General features: G+C 37.1%; 2 protein-coding genes across 4 annotated transcripts in view; one reads left to right on the top strand and one right to left on the bottom strand.

The window, feature by feature from the left end:
- Positions 1 to 10,856, bottom strand: part of CCPG1 (cell cycle progression 1) — a 38,603-nt gene extending 27,747 nt beyond the window's left edge. Inside the window, exon 1 of one of the 2 annotated variants that reach the window (XM_079914347.1) lies at positions 10,721 to 10,856. The gene's annotated coding sequence lies outside the window, so the exon portion shown is untranslated. The other variant, XM_079914346.1, reaches the window with a different exon arrangement.
- Positions 10,857 to 11,090: 234 nt separating this feature from the next.
- Positions 11,091 to 17,774, top strand: PIERCE2 (piercer of microtubule wall 2; the record flags this gene model as incomplete). 2 transcript variants are annotated; one of them, XM_079914230.1, is made up of 2 exons in its annotated part: positions 11,091 to 11,280; positions 17,083 to 17,774. In XM_079914230.1, 2 exons carry the CDS (start codon positions 11,263 to 11,265, stop codon positions 17,428 to 17,430), a joined length of 366 nt encoding a protein of 121 aa, XP_079770356.1. In that variant the 3' UTR covers positions 17,431 to 17,774. The 2 variants fall into 2 exon arrangements, with proteins under 2 accessions (XP_079770356.1, XP_079770357.1); XM_079914231.1 differs by lacking the exon at positions 11,091 to 11,280 and adding an exon at positions 11,421 to 11,453.
- Positions 17,775 to 18,418: the final 644 nt, after the last annotated feature.

Below are 18,418 nucleotides of genomic sequence, written 5' to 3'. Positions count from 1 at the left end.
GCAATAGTCTGAATTAAATTCATCTCAATTTTCTGGGACTTCCCTGGCAGTCCAGTGGTTAAGACTCCATGCTTCCATGCAGGGGGCATGGGTTCAATCCCTGGTTGGGAAACTAAGATCCCACATGCCACATGGTGTGGCCAAAGGAAAAAAAAATCATCTCAATTTTCCTAAGCACTTCCTCTTTCACACTGGAGTCATCCAATAAACAACATTACCTGGTAGAATACACAGTGTATTTGATGGTATATTTCCTACTACAGAGAAAGCATGGGAAAAGAGAATAGAAAATGCTGGGTTGGAGAGTCTTAATTTCAAAGAGGATGATCAGCGAAAGCTTCCTTAAGAAGGTATATTTGAGCAAAGACTTGAATGAGTGAGTGAATCATTGTGCAGTTAACTGGGTAAAGAGTGTTTCAGACCAAAGGAACAGTAGGTACAAAGTTGGAACCAAGCCCATATCTATGAGAAACAGCAAGGAGGCCTGTGTGGTTGGAGAGAAGTGGGCTACCAGGAAAGTGGAAAGAGATGAGGACAGAGAGATAATGGAGTGGGAGACAAATGCTGTAGGGCCTTACAGATCCTAAGACTTTTTACTGAGTGAAACTAAAAGTCACAGAAGTATTTTGAGGAAAGGAATAATTGAGGATCACACTGGCTGCCCTATTGAGACAGCACTGTGAGGGGGCAAAGGCAGAAGCAGGAAGACCATTTGCAAAGCTACCACAGTAATCCACGTGAGATGATGGTGCTTTGGACCAGGGTGGTAGCAAAGACAGTAAGAAGTGGGCAAATTATACCTATATTTTGAAGGTATAACCAACTGGGCTTCCTGATGTACTGAATACAAGGTATGAGGGATGACCCCCGTCCTAAGTAAATACAAGAATGGAAAGGCCATTAAGACTGGAAGACTTCAAAAGCAGCAGGTTATGAAAGGAAAATTGGTAAACTCATCGGGGACACATTAAATTTGAGACAGCTATTATCACGTCCAAGTTGAAACGTCAAGTAGGCAGCTGGAGACTGAATTTAGGGGAGAGATACAGACCAAAGATGTAATTTAAAATTACACTTTAGGTGGCAGCTGTCAAAACTAATAACAGAGCAACAATATTAATTTTACCTCATAAAATACAACTGGAGTGAATATTAGCTGATATGATGGCGCCCCTCATCATTCCTGAGTAGCTACATTTTACTATGGAAAAGGTACGGTTTCCATTACTGTATCTTCTAGAATTAGACACGATGGAGAAGAATGGGGGCATTATTCTCCCACACGTCTACAATTCCGAGGTAAGCCAACCAATGGGCTGTGACCAAAGGTCCCAAAAGTGCTGCTGTACTGTAAATGTGATCAAAGATGAGTCAGTCAGTCTAGACAGCTTTCAAGAACCTACTTCTATCATGCTTTTCAGAGGTTCTGGAACTTTCATCTCCCCAAGAGGATATGAAATGCCTGCTTTAAACCAGACTGTTGGATAAAGGAAAGAGGACCCAAGATCCCAACTAATAAAAACTTTTTAAATGTCTCTTATATTCTATTTTTTGTCCAATAACAACCCCACAGAAATAAACAAGCAGAAGATGTAGTTAAGTTAGTTGGTGGCAAGTACTGTGGAGAAAAATAAAGCAAAAAGGGGGAAAACTGAATGCAGGGAGTAGGGGGTAGGGATCAGAATTTTAAATAAGGTTGTTAGGGAAGACCTCCCACCAACACAAGAAGGTACCGATTTCTCCACAACCTCACCAAAAATGTTAACAACCATCTTTAATTTCTGATCATGTCATGAGCAAAAAAAAGTAAATCTCCTATTTCAATTTGCATTTCCCAGATGACTCAGTGGGGTTGTGCATCTTTTCCTATGTTTATTGGCTATCCTTATTTCATTTCCCATGAACTAATGTTCACATGTTCACTTTCCTATTGGGCTATCTCTGTTGATTTTCAGAAGTTCTTCATAAATTGGGTCATGAATGAATTCACTGCTAAACCTACTGCAAATATTTTTTTCTAGCATGCTTCAATTTAAAAAAATATCTTCTATCATAGATGTCTTTAAATTTTATGCAGTCAAATGTTGAGGATGGAGAATAAGGTATTTTTTATAGCCTATATTTTACACCTTGCTTTAGAAAGTCTTCCCTACTCTCAAGATTGTAAATAGTTCTCCTATATTTTCTACTAATACTTTTTCAGTTTTGGCTTTTACATTTAGTTATTTAATGTGTGAATCTGGGTATTCTCCCTTTTAGTGTGAGGTAGAAATTATGTCAATTATTAAATATTCCATATTTTTTCTATGATTTAAAATGCCACTCTCTGTCACATAAAGTCCCATACATTTATGAATCAGTTTCTGTAGTCTCCATTCTGTTCCAATGATCTATATTCCAGCACCAAAACAAGGCTGTTTTAATTACAATGGTACTCACCACTTTTTACAGTGCTATTTTGCAACTCTTCGCTTGGTCCCTCCCTAAACACACACAACCACCCTGAACACTTACATACAGGCAACAATGAAACTGACTGCAGGTTACATGCAGTACTTATTCCAAATGCTAGAAATTTTTTTTTAAACTTCCTGTGCAAAAGTCTCCCCATGACCTTGAGAATAAGTATTCTGTACAATAAAGTCAAACTTCTTAAGGGGACATCCAAATGCTTCCACTACCTGGCTCTAGCCTAGCTTGCAATTGATTAGTTCTCTCCTCCAGGGCTATTTCATCTGATCAAAGTAATCTACTTGCTACAAGTAGAGGAGCACAGCCCTACCTCCATGTCTTCACTTACTCAAGTCACACTTCCTGGAATGCTTTCCTCCTTTCCTTTCTTCTGATTTCCATCTTTAAGGCTCAGTCTCCTCCATGAAGTTTTCCTTCATGTTTCTGACACACTGATCTCTCCTTCCCCTGAATGTATCGCATTTATTTCTTATTTCTCAGCATAAGTTCTGTACTTCTTAGCATAGCTTGCCTAAGAGCAGCCTCTATTACTTTTATCCATGAGTTACTTTACTAGTTAGTGTTAAGTTCAAAGCTTTTGATAAGAAGTTTCAATTTAATTTTCAATGTCTCTATAACTGCACAAAAATTTTAACTGCTCTCTACTAGTCAGAAGTCATACAATACATACATAATAATCTCTCATCTTTAATCGCTTAATATTCTATTTTATCTATAGAAAAGGACACACAAGCATTTTTACTCAGATCAGGAATTGAAGGATCAGAAATAGTAATGAGCTACAGGTCTAATTCCAGGTCTAGCCCCACCCCTTAAGCTTGCCTCTTTTAAATGTACCACAATTATGAATTTTTTTTATTCCTGCCTATTTTCAAAAGGGAGCTAGGGCCACTAAAATCACTAAGCACCACAATGAAGGGGTTGAAACAGAAAAGTTTAAGAAAGTCTAAGATTTTCTGTCTAAGTAAGGATCTAAAACTGTTACTGTCACTATGCTTTATGGTAATTTGGCACAAATTTACATTTTAAAAAGTACTGTGACAAACACTTCTGGAGTAAATGGTGAGAACTGTATCTCTTTGCGGAATTAAAGGGTCTTCAATCCTGTTCATTGTGGTGGGGGAAGAACCTTTCACTGTGTTGCTTTCTTTTTTCCAAATAGTCTCATCTTAAGTGAAGGCTCAGCTTATACTTTTTTTTTCATCTACAGTGTCAACCTTATTTCAGTCCCCAAACTCTGGCAATAAATAAGCCTAGCCTAGGAGTGCCTAGTACCCACTAGGCCTCTGTGCTGTGGGGGAAAAAAAAAAGACTGCCTTAGGGAAGTTGATTCCAAGGCTTATTGGCTAGAATGGTCAGGTAAACTCTTTATTTGAAAAAGAGTAAGTTTTTGTATGGCTTTTTAACTGTTATAGCAGATAAATCCTGCAACATATTTTCACGTAGCCCAGGCCAAACTAAATTGCTTCCAAACAGCATCAAGAGACAAATGATCTGACAGGTAATTCTGAATATGGAACTAAAGTGCTGGCTGCCATTCTGGATGCTCAAAACAGCAGAGCCTTTCTATGGTTGGTGTGAAAGGTAGAGAATGAAAGAAATGCGAAAGGTAAGAGCCATTTTCACATAAAACGCTTCTGAATTTAAAAAGACAGTAAATTTCATTGTTCTTCCCCTCCTACCTCCCAAAGGGGGAAAAAATCAGTTTTTTGACAAATTGCATCACTCAGGAATTATACTCTCCATTAAACGTCATAAATGTGGTGTTGCAAAAGACTTTCAGATTGATGTCATCTCTCATGTTTGCCTTGTGAAAGTTCGGCATTATTAAGATAAGGCTTCATAAAACCTTAAGACCACCTGGTAAAAATACAGCCCAGAGATTTAAACATATAAAATAAAACCACACACACAAAAAGACTCAAACAAAACAGAAAAGTTTTACAATCCTGGGGTAAAGATGACCTTTTTACTAAGCTTTACACAAAACCTAGAAATTGTAGAGGAAAAGCTTTTTATTATATAAAAATCATAAACTTGTTTGCCAAAAGTCGTAAAAATAAGAATGATATACTGAGAATACCTGTGACATATATAACAGTTTTCAAAACATTTAAAGTACACCAATAAATGAGTAAGAAAAAGGTTAAAAAACTGAATAGAAAATTTATCAAGGAATATGAGTAAGCAATTTATAGAAGATATTAAAATGGCTTATAAGGAAAAAAATGCTCAACCTTACTACGAAAGATACACAAAGAGTAGCAAGATTATTTTAATGCCTAAACGATCAACAAAGATTAAACAGGTTAATAGGTCAGATACAGAAAAATAGGTACTGTAAACAGTAAAAATGCATAGTTATTATCATTTGAGTAATTTTGTAATAACAAAATTTTACAGGCAGATACCCTGTGACCTATCATCTCTATTTCATTTCCTATCCACCTCATTTCTAGGAATTTATCTGGTAGAAATACTCACATGAATATGAAAATACATATACATGTGTGTAAGAATGGTTGAATTTTTATAGTACAAAATTAGAAAGTGAAAAGTCTATCAAGAGTGAGTTTATTAAAATTAAAATGTATAATATCTATTATTAATGCAGCCATTAAAAATTTAAAATAGATCAACATGTCCTGACATGCAAAGACATCAATAATATATTCTGTGAAAAAAGCAAGTCAGAAAATGATATGTATAATAAACCCTATTGATATTAATTTATATGCATTAGTCTAATTTTAAAGAGTATCTTTCAAATCTAAAAAAACTAAAATTACACGTATTATGTCTGCTAAATTTCAGTGAGCTATTTATTACCTTCATAATCCGCAGGAAAAAAATATACATTTTTTTAAATGAAAAGACAAACCCAATATTAAGTAAATGAATGACTGACAAAAATCCAATCATCTTCTGGATGACCAGTCTCTTCAGAATAAATTAAAGGACTAAAGGGAATCATATTAAAACGTTTATATCTGAGGTATCAGAAGTTTACTGGAGAAAACTGATGCTAGAGAAGAGAGAGCATAACCCAGGGATTTGAAGAGTCCACAGTGTAGTAATTATGGCATCAAGATGTGGGTCCAATGGCTGTCCTGCCCCTTGGTTATATGCATCTTCTAAGTGGATTCAAAGATAACCTGTCCATAGCAAACAGGCTTTCCTAGTTTTAATGGAGTGGAATTTCATTTAAACACCGATATCGCTAAAGATAGGTATCTGGAAAAAAATCTCCAATAGTAGTAATTTCACTTTATCCATGACCAGAAAGAGGCAGCAACACTGTTACATACAGTAAATTAACTTTTTGGTTTAGAAAACAAATTCTGCAAGAAGTGAGTCAATACACAATTTCTTCACAAGATTTCTTTTATGATGTAACATCCTTCATATTGGGAAACAAAAGCAACTACTGCCATATGTGAAGATAAAAGTATCCCTTTTTGCCTCCAACTAAAAGAAGCTACACCTTTGATTAAAAGTTTGAAACAAAGCAGTAAACCATATGAATTCAAAATGCTGGGGGGAAATTAAGATATCTGTTAGTATGGAAATACCTTTTCACCAGGTGTTCCCATTCTGAAAAGAATCCTGACTTTCCAGGATTGTTACATCTTAATTTTGGAAAAGCCTGAAAGAGCCAGTAGTAAATCTAGAAGCTTGACTAGGCGCCATACGACCCTCACTTGGGCACTGCCAGGCCCTGTTGGCTCCTCTTCCCCTTTCAGAGATAAGTAAAACTAATGGGATCTAGCTTGATGTTGTTTTTTCTACTCTCAAAAAAATTTTTTAATAATTTTACTTGTTAAAATATATGTATTCATCATATATCTATATTTTTTGTTTATCTTAAACATACTTTCCACAAAAGGATAATCTGTCCTAATTTTTTTTTTTTTTACAACTCTCTTCTACTTTTCATTTGGGAAAAAAGCCAGAGAGATGGAAAACAAAGGGATTTTATATATTTTTATTCTGTTTTCCATTTTTTTAAGTACATAATAGACAAGTACACACCTATTGTTACATTCTAGTAGTAATATTAGATAAAATGTTAGTAAAGATGTTATTTGAGTTATCAACTAATCAAATATAGAAGCAGTCATTACCAACCCATGATATATTATATGTTTCTTTGCCTTTCACTTTCGCTTATATTTGCTCTCATAAAGTCCGCAGAATTGATTTGTAAGCTTCTAAAAGACTTTTTTACTTGAATGTTCTGTATGTCAACCCAACTTGAAGTTAATCTCAAGGGGCAGATGTTGTATGTAATACAGATAGGGTTGACTTCCCCAGAAGGAGTGTCTAAGCTCTAAACTATCTCTTTCCCTGAAAGACAAATGCTTACACATGTAATGTATCTCTGGAAGGACCTGGAATTTGACATTCTGTGTAGACTCACTGTTCATGAAATCAACTTAAAGGACTGTTTTAGAACATTAAAAACAACATCCACTTCCTACTGTTAAGTTACACTGAAGAGCTTCTTTATACTTTAGATGTGCAATTAAAACAAATCAAAACCAAAATTAAAGGCTGAACCATAAAAGCACACTGCAATTTCCAAACCTTTAATGCAGTAGAGTACAAAGTCACAGTCAGGAAAGGGGCCAGGTTCCCTTCAACCTAGTAAAGGGCAAAAAGCACTATCAAAAAAATCAAATGAAGATCCCATATGACTTTTTTCCATCAAACTTCTCAGTCCAAAAGTATATATATCACATTAAGTCATCACACTTCAAATGTATAATATGCTTTATGTAAATGTTACTTATGCAGGCCAATAATACTTTGCATGGGTAGATCACTCTGCCACTTACAAAGTGATACGACTTTTTGTATCTGATTTGATCTTCACACATACCCCATGAAGTATGGCAATGGCTGTTACTTATTATGTACAAATGGAAACAATAGAAGCTCATAAGTTAAATTATTTGTCAACATCATTAAACGTCCTGACTCCCAATCCAATTCTTTTTTCACATTTCATCATGCTGGCAACATGAACCAGAAATAAGGTTTTAGGAAACTGCTTTATGGACAAATACTGAAGAAAAATTAGATTTCTGACTTACTGCTAATACTAATACTTCCTTGCTAATACTTCCTCCAGAAAACTCTATAAGCCCTTAAGCAGGTTTCCACACCTTAAACACTCCTTGGAAAAAAAATCCTCTCAATCTATCAGTTAGTTGCAATCCTCCCCATATTACAGAGTTAAATTTCACCTTAGAACTCAAACTGAGATTTTTATTTTCAAGTTTATCTAGTGCAATACATCGAACATGACCTTTTAAACCAACTCATTTTTTTTAACTATTTTAATTTAGTCAAAACTGCAGAACTACCAGACAAACATGGTAAGATATCACTTATATGTGGAACATAAACAATACAACAAACTAGTGAATATAACAAAAAAAGAAGCAGACTTACAGATATAGAGAACCAACTAGTGGTTGGGGGGGGCGATACAGGGTAGGGGAGTGGGAGGTACAAACTACTGGGTGTAAGATAGGCTCGAGAATGTATCGTACAACATGGAAAACAGAGCCAATATTTTGTAATAATTGTAAATGGAAAGTAACCTTTAAAAACTGTTTAACAAATTTTTACAAATAAATTTAAAAACAAAACAAAAACTGCACAACTCCCAGGAAGAAAATTCTTGAAAATGTAAGTTATCGCCTACAATATGGCAACTTCCTCATCTTAACCACTCAAACACAAAAGCAATTCAGCCTCTAGTAGTTCTGCATTGTTAGATGAGTCTGCATTTTCTGTTTTAAAATACCCTGGGCTTAACAGGCCTTGCACTGTGTCCATATTCTTTACATGTCAGAAACTACTACTTCTAAGCTCTCAGTTCAAACTCACCTAATTTTTTAAATATTTAACTTAGATAAAATACAATTACACAACCTACACAATACTGTGGAACCAGTTAGTAAATCAAACATGTTAAGTAATTATGAATGTTTCTTATGCCCTGTAAATGAACCCAAATTTTTAGTGAGATATTGAGCCAACAAAGGGCACAAAATACACAAAATAAAACAATAGAAAATATTGAAAAGAAACTGAAATCTGGGGAGAGAAGCAATGCTCCAAAGAAAAGAACCTAAGAAAACAAAGTATGACTTCTACAGCTTAAAAAACAAAAAAGCAAAAAAATAAAAACAAAGCTTCAGAATGGCTATTCTATTGAGTTAATGGACACTTGGAATTGAGGTAAACCCCATTTTCTCAAGACTGGTAACTGCAAAAATACATGGACTATTCCTATCGAAGAACAATGTGGCCCTTTCTTTATGACAGAAAACAAAATGTGGGCTAAATATGCTACTTACTCAACCATATCCAACATATCCATAATAGAAAATGAAACAAAAACATAATCCAAAATATCAGGCATATAAAACATAGTATTGATACTTGAAATGACTTGATGAAAACAAGCTTAAAGCCCCCATTTTATAATAATGTTTAACTTCTTTATTTCCACTGGCAAATGTTTACAAATAATAAATGAAAAATCCTGCTACATCCCAGATCTTTTCAGATTAATATGCCCATGCTTTGTCACCTTGAGTTACAGTAATAATCAAGATTGCACTCCCTTAATTGAAGAAAAGTAAGCAATCTTGTCTTGATTTTACTGTACAAAATGAAAAGAAAACAGATCAAAATAAGACGAGATGTACAAATGCTAAGAATTACTGTCATATTTTTTTGTTTCCTTTCCAGTCCAACCAATGCATTTCTTGTCACTTCTCAACAACTAACTTACATACATTTAAACTTGTTATTCACAGAGTCCGTGGATGCAGTAACAGGGGCTCTGCCTATGTTGTTTTTAGTTGTTATTTGCTTTTTAAAATTAATGTTTAAAGAGTCTGTATAACTGGAATTGCTGCACCTGTGTCCTTTTCTTTAAATTAAGGTTTTTTCCTATAGAAAATTTGGAAAATACCAAAAAGTATAAAGAAAAAAATAATTTGTAGTTTCACCATCTAATCACTTTATAACTATTACACTCCTTTGAGTCTTGTTTCTAATAAACATCGAATCACTTCTAGTCCTATGGTTTAGTTAAGAAAATTAGTATTACACTACTTTCTAACCTACTTTCATTTAAAAACTAGTATTTCCCACACCCTCAAATATTATTTGAGAGAGATTTTTAATAGCTTCTTTAATTAGAATCCCATCTTTAGCTTGGGTAAAGGATTAAAAATTATTTATTAAAATAATACCCTCACTTTCTCCCTTCCCTTCCCCTTTATGACCATAGCTCAGGGAATTATAGTAAACCATTCACACTAGCGTCCAAGGTGTGATAAATACCCCCCTGAGAAAGGTGGGGCCTAATAAGATTCAAACGTTAAGCCAAAGATACGATGCGCTAATAATGACATTTCAAGTACCGTCCAGTAGATGTGACCTTATTTGAGGAGGCAAACCTCCTAAAATTCGCAGTACTAAAATAATTACCTATTCTAGCTACAAGAAGGCTCCATTCCATTTTTTAATAAAGCCACACTGAGTGCAAATTTCACCCACTCAACAAAGTACCTAATTGGCTGAGTTCGTTAAAATTGGCGCTCCCAAAGGCAAAAAGTTGATTCGTTAACTAAAGATAAACAGTAACGCGTACAAGGCACGGTGTGACCTGCTGCTACGGAGGGCTTATCGATTAGGAAGGGGACCGGTGGAGGCGGAACAGGATAGACAGGGAGATTTGATCATTATCAGCCAGGCTCACAAGCAGAAATCTCAAACACATTATTTAATCTTTCTCTTCCTGTCACCACGGGGCTCAAACGTCACCAAAAAAGACCGGCCGGCTGAAAACCCGGCGGAGTGACGCACGTAACATCTTACCATATGGATTCTCATCAATCAGGACCGAGGAGAGCCTTAAGCCAGCCCAGCGGAGGAAGGCGGGTGCGTCCCCTGGGCTGTCGGCTCCCCCACACTCCCGGCACACCGCTCGCGTCTGCAACGCAGGGAACCGAGGCTGCAGAACCACCGGACCGGCTCCGCCACGGGGGATGCAGACTCGCCTTCCGAGGAGGCCACCCAGGCGGCCGCAAACACCGAGCGCCTAGGGTCAAGCCACCCTTCAGCGGAAACCCCGCGACCGCCTCCGCCAGGCGGCTAAGCCAGGACCCCGACAGTCGGCCCAGACTCCCCTCCTGGGGTCCAAACTCGCCCAGGGCCGTACCTGAAGGAGCAGCGCCACCTCCGCCCGACGGCGTTAGCTGTCGCGGCGGCGGCGGTCACAGCTCCGAGAGCAGTGACGCCTCTCATAAAAACAACAACCTGCTCGCAGGCGACCGCAGCCGAAAGGCGGAGGGCGGCGGGGCGCCGCGGCGCATGCCGGGACTCGTAGTCCCGCCCACGCCTTATACCGGGCGGCGGCGGAGGGAAGAACTACGACTCCCGAAGAGGAGCGCAGTCCGCCGCCGGCAGGCTGCCGGAAGCTGGGCCCCGCGGCCGTGATCCTCACAACATCCGGGCCCCGGCACTGCAGAGGCGCCGCGGCCGGTTACTGTGGAGACGGCCTGCTACAGCCTCTCCGAAGGATTCCACCCTGGAGGACGGCTCCCGGGATTAGGCCGATTAGTTTACACGTATCCATCCAGCCGACGGTTCGCCTTCTCTTTGCTGCTTTAATTGGGTGTAGTAAAAGTCGGCGCTTGCTGGCCTTGCCATCCGCTGCAGGAAAAGACTGCGTTTGCCGAAAAAAAAAAGAAGATATCGAGAATGACCGAGGGCGACTGGGTGGGTTTGGGCAGAGGGCTGGATGTTTTTGACTGTCGGTACTCTTTACTATAAACTTGGGCACCCCACACTCCCACCCACCCCCACCCTCCAAAAAAACCCCACCGTTGTAGGCAACCGCTGGGCTACACAGATGTAACATGCATTGCATTAAGCCAGAATTGCCTCTGAAGGTATAAAGATGATTGGGGATGGTATGCAACTCATGCCCCATTGCAAAATGCCGTGATGGTTTTGAACAAGAAAAACGTACCTTGTTAATTTGACATCTGTTTACATTGTGTCTTGTTCAAAAAAGGATATGAGGGGAAAAAAGTATATGGTGCATTTATACTCACTGTTGATGGAAACAGTAGAAAGTTAAGGTTTAATTCTCTGTCACCTAATTGTGGCCAGAAAAAGATAAATTAAGAAAAACATGAACAAGGAGGATGGTGGGCCTGAGGGGAAACAAAAGGGTGCCTCAAAATTAGACTTACAGGGGTTTTTTTTGCTTTTGTTGTTACTGTAGTTAACATCAACTGTGACACAAAACCAAAAAAAAAAATTTTTTTTTAATTTTATAATTACAGCTTCTATAATGGGCATTTTTATTATTTCAGTAGCTTGTTATTTATCTTTATAAAAATGTGTGTGTGTTTATAACAAAGACTTGGAAAAGTCAAAGTGGCCTGGTTTTCTCTAATTCTAGGAGAGCCTGAAAATTAAATTAGTAAGGAAGCTAATACCATCTATTTGTAGATTTTCAAGGCACTTGCACAGTCTAATTTTAGACTTAATCGATTTTAAAAGATTCATTTATAATTTTCATTAACCTTCTTCTCCTTCAGTAACAGTTGCTGACCCAATGTATAACCTAGCAGAGAATTTAAAGTAATCTTTTTATTATTCTTTATATTAGGCTGTTTTGTTTTTGATTGTATCTGTTTTGAACTCTACATTTTAAGAATACCAGATTTGAAGAGGTCGAAACCCAAATAAGAAAGTTGCAGTGAGGGCCTAGGATATAAAGTAAAAGCAAGGGGTATTTTGTTTCCAAGTCCGTAAACATTTGTGAATTGTCCTGGAGGTCTAAAAGATTTCGGTAGACACTAACTTTTACAGATTGTGTGGTACGGATTATGCCAACAAAATTTGTCTTCTATTTTCACTAGATTCTGTTTTCTGTATTCCATTTTGATTCAAAGTTGATCAGAATTTTAGAGCCAGTTGCAGAAGGTGATTTGAAAGTCACAACCTCTGGGACTGAGGTTGCCCTGGGCAACGTGACTGGTGTCCATAAAGTAAATTAGGGTTGGTACTTTTTCTCACAAGTCACAGGGCAGCACCTTCCACCTAAGAAGCCTTCCATGTGCTGAGAGAACCTAGACATTTTGAGAAAAGCTGACCTGTTGTGATACCGTAGGATTCTGGTGACTTACTATTCTCCAATGTCTGTGCTCTTGATATTTAAAACAATAAGCAGTGTCAAAAAAGAATAAACAGCAAGAACTGATGAGTTCTACTTCCAGCTTTGCCAGCTTCCTACAAGATAATGAATGTTAGTAAATGGTAGCACACTACTGTAAAGTTTTCTTAACCTGTAAATTTCAGAACTGAATTCTGGAAGATCATGCATATGCATTGAAGTATACCTGCAAAAAAGAAAATGTTAAAAATTGGTTCCATTTATATAGCAGCGTATCATTTACATCCGATTTTCTTTCATTTCCACAACCACAGGAACTATGGCAGGTTGTTTTTTTTTTCCCCCTTTTTTCCCAGTTTTACAGACAATATAAAAACAAAGGTGCAGTGATGATAAAGGATTGGAATCTAGGCCACAAAGTTCTTGCCTGTGCTACTCCTCCAACACTCTATTATACTTCTTCAAATCTGAACAAAAGAAAAGAAAGTGGAGTAAATACTTCACATTTGCAGGTTTGAACTCAAGATTTCAAAACAAATAGGTTCCTGACAGTGGGGAACTTAACTTTGCAGAGACATTAAGTAGAATAACCCAAGAATTCAGAGGGAGCTGAGTTAGTCTAAGAGGAACCGAACTAATCTGACCCAGATTTGTTCCTAACTTAAGCGTGACACAGCAACTTGGTCAATATTCTTTCCTCCATTTTTAGAGTTGGAGAAACTGAGATTATATGCTTGCTAGTTTTAAGGATTTAGAATTCTTAAAGGGTCTCAGCCTCATGAATCACAAGCATCTACTATAGAGTCTTCAAAGCAAAAGAATTTTAATGCATATAAACAAGCTTCTATTTAATGCAACCTTAAAAAGTCAGAGTTACAGAACCCTGCCAATCTCTATGAGGTTAGATATAATAATATAATTTCTGATCTGGAAGGACTTATATCTTAAGTATTCCAGAAGTTGCCAAATTTGGAGGGTTTTTTAACTACCAAAATTTTTTGCCTACATGGACACCACAATCATTTTTAAGAGCCTTATCACAAGTAAATATACACTTCCTTCATGTTTTTCAAATAACTGAAAATCACTTTCCTATTGCTACATTTGGAGAGCCCTTATAACCTCAGATTAGAAAAAGAAAAAAAACTAATCCATCTCCTTTGTTTTATATTTATAGACAAGGAATTTGAATCCTTGCAAAATAATTTTATCAAAGTCACGCAGCTATTAGCACTGGCAACATCAGAACCCAGAACTGGTGACACCTAATATTTGAAGGTGAAGACCTACATTTTTTTTAAATAACCAGTTTCCCAACATTATTGAGCTGGTTTCCTATGTGCTTGTCTTCTAGGTAATAAAATGTAAGTTCTAGGAACTTTAGATTGTTGATCACTATTTTTCCATCATCTAACAATGCCTGGTACACAGTGGGTACTCAGTATTTGTTGAATGAGTGATAAACAAGGTGCATATAGTGTGTTCCATTTGAATTCTTTCACCTTCATTATTGAAGCTTGATGTTTTTTATAGACTTGACTTTACTAAGGATAAGCATGTTATATGCATTGCTAGAAAGCAATATGCACTTTTGTACCCATTCTTTGTAATATCTTGCTCCCTCCCTCCCCAAATAGCTAAGTTATGTATATTTTAAATATTTATTAAATTTATTATATATGTTAATTACATATTAAATTGTAGTAAATGGCACCACCATCTACCCAAATGTTTGTCCAGAAATGTGGGAGTCTTTCTTGATCTGTCCCTCTTCCTCACTATCCACATCCAATCAATCACCAGGTCCAATGAATTCTACTTCCAAAATGTGTCTCAAATTTATTTACTAGTCTCTCTATACCACCATTCTTCTATAAATCATCATCGTCAGTCACATGGAACACTGAAGCTCCTCTCCACATCCATTCAAGTCTCTGACGGCAGCCAAAGTAATCTTACTAAAAAGCATATTACATCATGACATGGTTCTCCTTAAAACGCTTCAATAGCTTTCCATTGCTTTTACCATAAAGATCTAAACTTTTCACATAGCCAACCAGACCCTTCAGGATCTGGCTCCTGCCCCTCTATTCTCATCTGCAGCCATTTTCACTCTAACTTACTCCACTTTGGCCATGCTTTTTCTTTGTGCCCTCCTCTATCTTTTCCTTCGCTTGCCTTCCAGTCTTAAGATTCAGCGACACTTCACCAGAATGGCCTTCCTAGGCCCTCACACTAGGTTAGAACCCCCTATATGTCTTCATAAATATCCTGAATTTTTTTTCTTCATAGCACTTACCACAATTAGTCAGTTGTATAATTATTTGCTTAATGGCTATCCCCCACAAGGTTAAGATCCCTGAATGTTTATCTTGTTCCCTTTTCACTCTGAAATTAAGCTGTACGTCCTCTTCGAACTATGACCTATTGCAGTCTTACTCTATAAGTTACACGTTTTTATAAATTCTCATAGTTCTAGTACAGGATTTTAAAAAGCTACCTTGTACATACTTTTGACAAGTTTGCTCTGTACAGATATATATAATTGAATGGGTACTCTTCAATGTCCTCCAGAGAAAATGACTCCCAAAAGGAGAGTAGATGGGGCTAAGTTTTTGTTTTCTTCTCTATTGTTTTTCCAGCTTTATTGAGGTATAATTGACATATAATATTGTGTAAGTTTAAGGTACAACATGATGCTTTCATATACATATATACTGTGAAATGATTAACAGTAAGATTAGTTAATATGTCCATCACCTCACATAATCACAAATTTTTGTGTGTGGGTATGGTGAGAACATCTACTCTTTTAGCAACTTTCAATTATATAATACAGTATTGTTAACTGCAGTCACCATACTGTACGTTAGAGCCCTAGAACTTACTCTTCTTATAACTGGAAGTTTGTACCCTTTGACCAACATCTCTCTATTTCCCCCATCCCCAGCCCCTGGCAACCACCATTCTGCTCTGAGTTTGACTTTTTTTTTTTTTTTTTCAGATTCCACATATATGTGAGATCATACTGTATTTGTCTTTCTCTGACTTAACTTTACTTAGCATAATGCTCTCAAGGTCCATCCATGTTGCTGCAAATGGCAGGATCCCTTCATTTTTTATGGCTGATAATATTTCGTTGTGTGTGTGTGTGTGTATATACCAAAATTTCATCCATTCATCTGTTGATGAATACTTAGGTTGTTTCCATGTCTTAGCTATTGTGAATGCTGCAGTGAACATGGGAGTACAGATATCTCTTCAAGATGTGATTTCATTTCCTTCAGATATATACCCAGAAGTGGAATTCCTGGATCATATGATAGTTCTATTTTTAGTTTTTCTGGTTGTTTTTTAATTTATTTATTTTATTTATTTATTTTTGGCTGCGTTGGGTCTTCGTTGCTGTGCGCGGGCTTTCTCTAGTTGTGGTGCGCAGGCTTCTCTTTGCGGTGGCTTCTCTTGTGGTGGAGCACAGGCTGTAGGTACTCAGGCTTCAGTAGTTGTGGCACATGTGTTCAGTAGTTGTGGCTCGCAGGCTCTAGAGCTCAGGCTCAGTAGTTGTGGTGCACGGGCTTCGTTGCTCCGCGGCATGTGCAATCTTCCCAGACCAGGGCTCAAACCCACGTCCCCTGCAGTGGCAGACGGATTCTTAACCACTGCGCCACCAGGGACGTCCTGTATTTTTAGTTTTTTGAGGAACCTCCATACTGTTTTCCACAGTGGCTGCACCAATTTACATTCCCACCAACAGTGCACGAGGGTCCCCTTCTCTCCACATCCTCGCCAACTCTTATTCTCTCTTAACTTTATAATAGCCATTCTTCAGGTGTGGATTGATATCTCATCGTGGTTTAGATTTGCATTTCTCTGATGATTAAGGATGTTGAACATCTTTTCATGTACCTGTTGGCCATCTGTATGTCTTCTTCGGGAAAAATGTCTGTTCAGATCCTCTGCCCATTACTTAATTATATTGTTTGGTTTTTTGCTATTGAATTGTATGAGTTCTAAAGATATTTTGGAAATTAACCCCTTATCTGATGTATGGTTTGCAAATATTTTCTCCCATTCCAAGGCTGCCTCTTCCTTCTGCTGTTCTTGTGCTGCACAGAAGCTTTTTTGTTTGATGTAGTCACACTTATTGATTTTTGCTTTTATTGCTTGTACTTTTGTTGTCATATCCAAAAAATTACCAAGACCAACTCCAAGGAGCTTTTTCCCTGTGTTTTCTTCTAGGAGTTTTACGGTATCAGATCTTACATTTGTCTTTGATCTTTTTCGAGTCACTTTTTGTGAGTAGTGGGGTAAGAAAGGCTTAGGGCTAAGTTTAAATAATTCTGTTTTTTTCAGAACTTTATAATTGAGAATTATTTTATGCATTTATCTTTTAGGATAAGAAAATTACTTCAGCTTCAAATTCAGAAACAGAAATGAAACCTGAACAACTGCCTCCTTGTGTGAACCCTGGCAATCCTGTGTTTTCATGTATGTTGGACCCAAAGACACTCCATACAGCTACCTCACTATCAAAACCTAAGATGATTATGTATAAAACCAATTCAAGTAATTATGGTGAATTTTTAACCATGCCACAGTTTTTCCCCTGCTATTATACTCCAAAGGACCAAGTATTTTCAAGCAATATCAGAGCTACTGGATTTTATCAAAATAACACTCTAAACACTGCACCTGACAGAACAAGAACCCTTGATTTTCCTAATTTTCAACACACTCTATGAAAATATATTACTCTTAAATAAAGAGAAAATATACTCAGGAAAAATGAGTTTTAAATCTAAGGCTAAGATAGCTAATTTGAAATATAAAAAGATTTGAATTATTTTTTAAAAAATACCTTTAAGAAATAAAGCATTTCAACTGATAACTGAATGACAGTGACTTCTTAAATAAAAATGTGTTCAAAATAGAATAAAAGGTAGAAAGCATTTTATTATACCTAGCTTTATTTCGTTCATGTAGTCCAAAAGCTTCAAAAGGCTTTCAGGATCTCAACTGTCTACTGAGTATATTTATCAAGACAAAGGAACACAGGAACTGTAATTTTGAAAACTGAATTAAGGAAGATTCTGATGAGTAATTTCCTACTTTTCTGTTATTTCAACTAATAGCTTAGAACCTGGGGAACGTTAGTTCACACTGCTAAACCGGTGGAAGAGAGGACTTGTTATTCATTCATTTAGCAAATATTTATTGAACACCTACTTATGGCAGGTGCTATACAATGAAAATGGAACACAGAAATAGAAAAGTGTCTTTTATTGTTTCAATAAACAATATTTGGGGGGAATGAGAGTAGCAAATTAATAATACATGATAATTTATGTAATGTAAACTATGTAAAAGGTCTTTCAGACACAGAGAATTGCTTAAATTGAGACCAAGATCAGAAGAAACATTCTGGAGAAGGTAAAGCCAAATCAAAGGAAAGGTCCATCCAGGCAGAAGAAACCTTACTTATACAAGAATGAAAATGTGAGACAATGTTGCACGTTTTTACAAGTGCAATTACTTTTTTTTTTTTTTTTTTTTTTGGCCTCATCATGCAGCTTGAGGGATCTTAGTTCCCCGGCCAGGGATTGAACCCAGGCCGTGAAAGCGAGGCGTCCTAACCACCGGACCACCAGGGAATTCCCCAAATGTAATTACTTTGCTACATCTTTAACATAGAGCATGAGCAGTGGTAGATTATGGGCTATACAATTCTTT

The sequence above is a fragment of the Stenella coeruleoalba genome (assembly GCF_951394435.1).
Source record: "Stenella coeruleoalba genome assembly, chromosome: 2".
Classification (NCBI taxonomy): Eukaryota; Metazoa; Chordata; class Mammalia; order Artiodactyla; family Delphinidae; genus Stenella; species Stenella coeruleoalba.
This window is presented reverse-complemented; position numbering and strand designations above follow the sequence as displayed.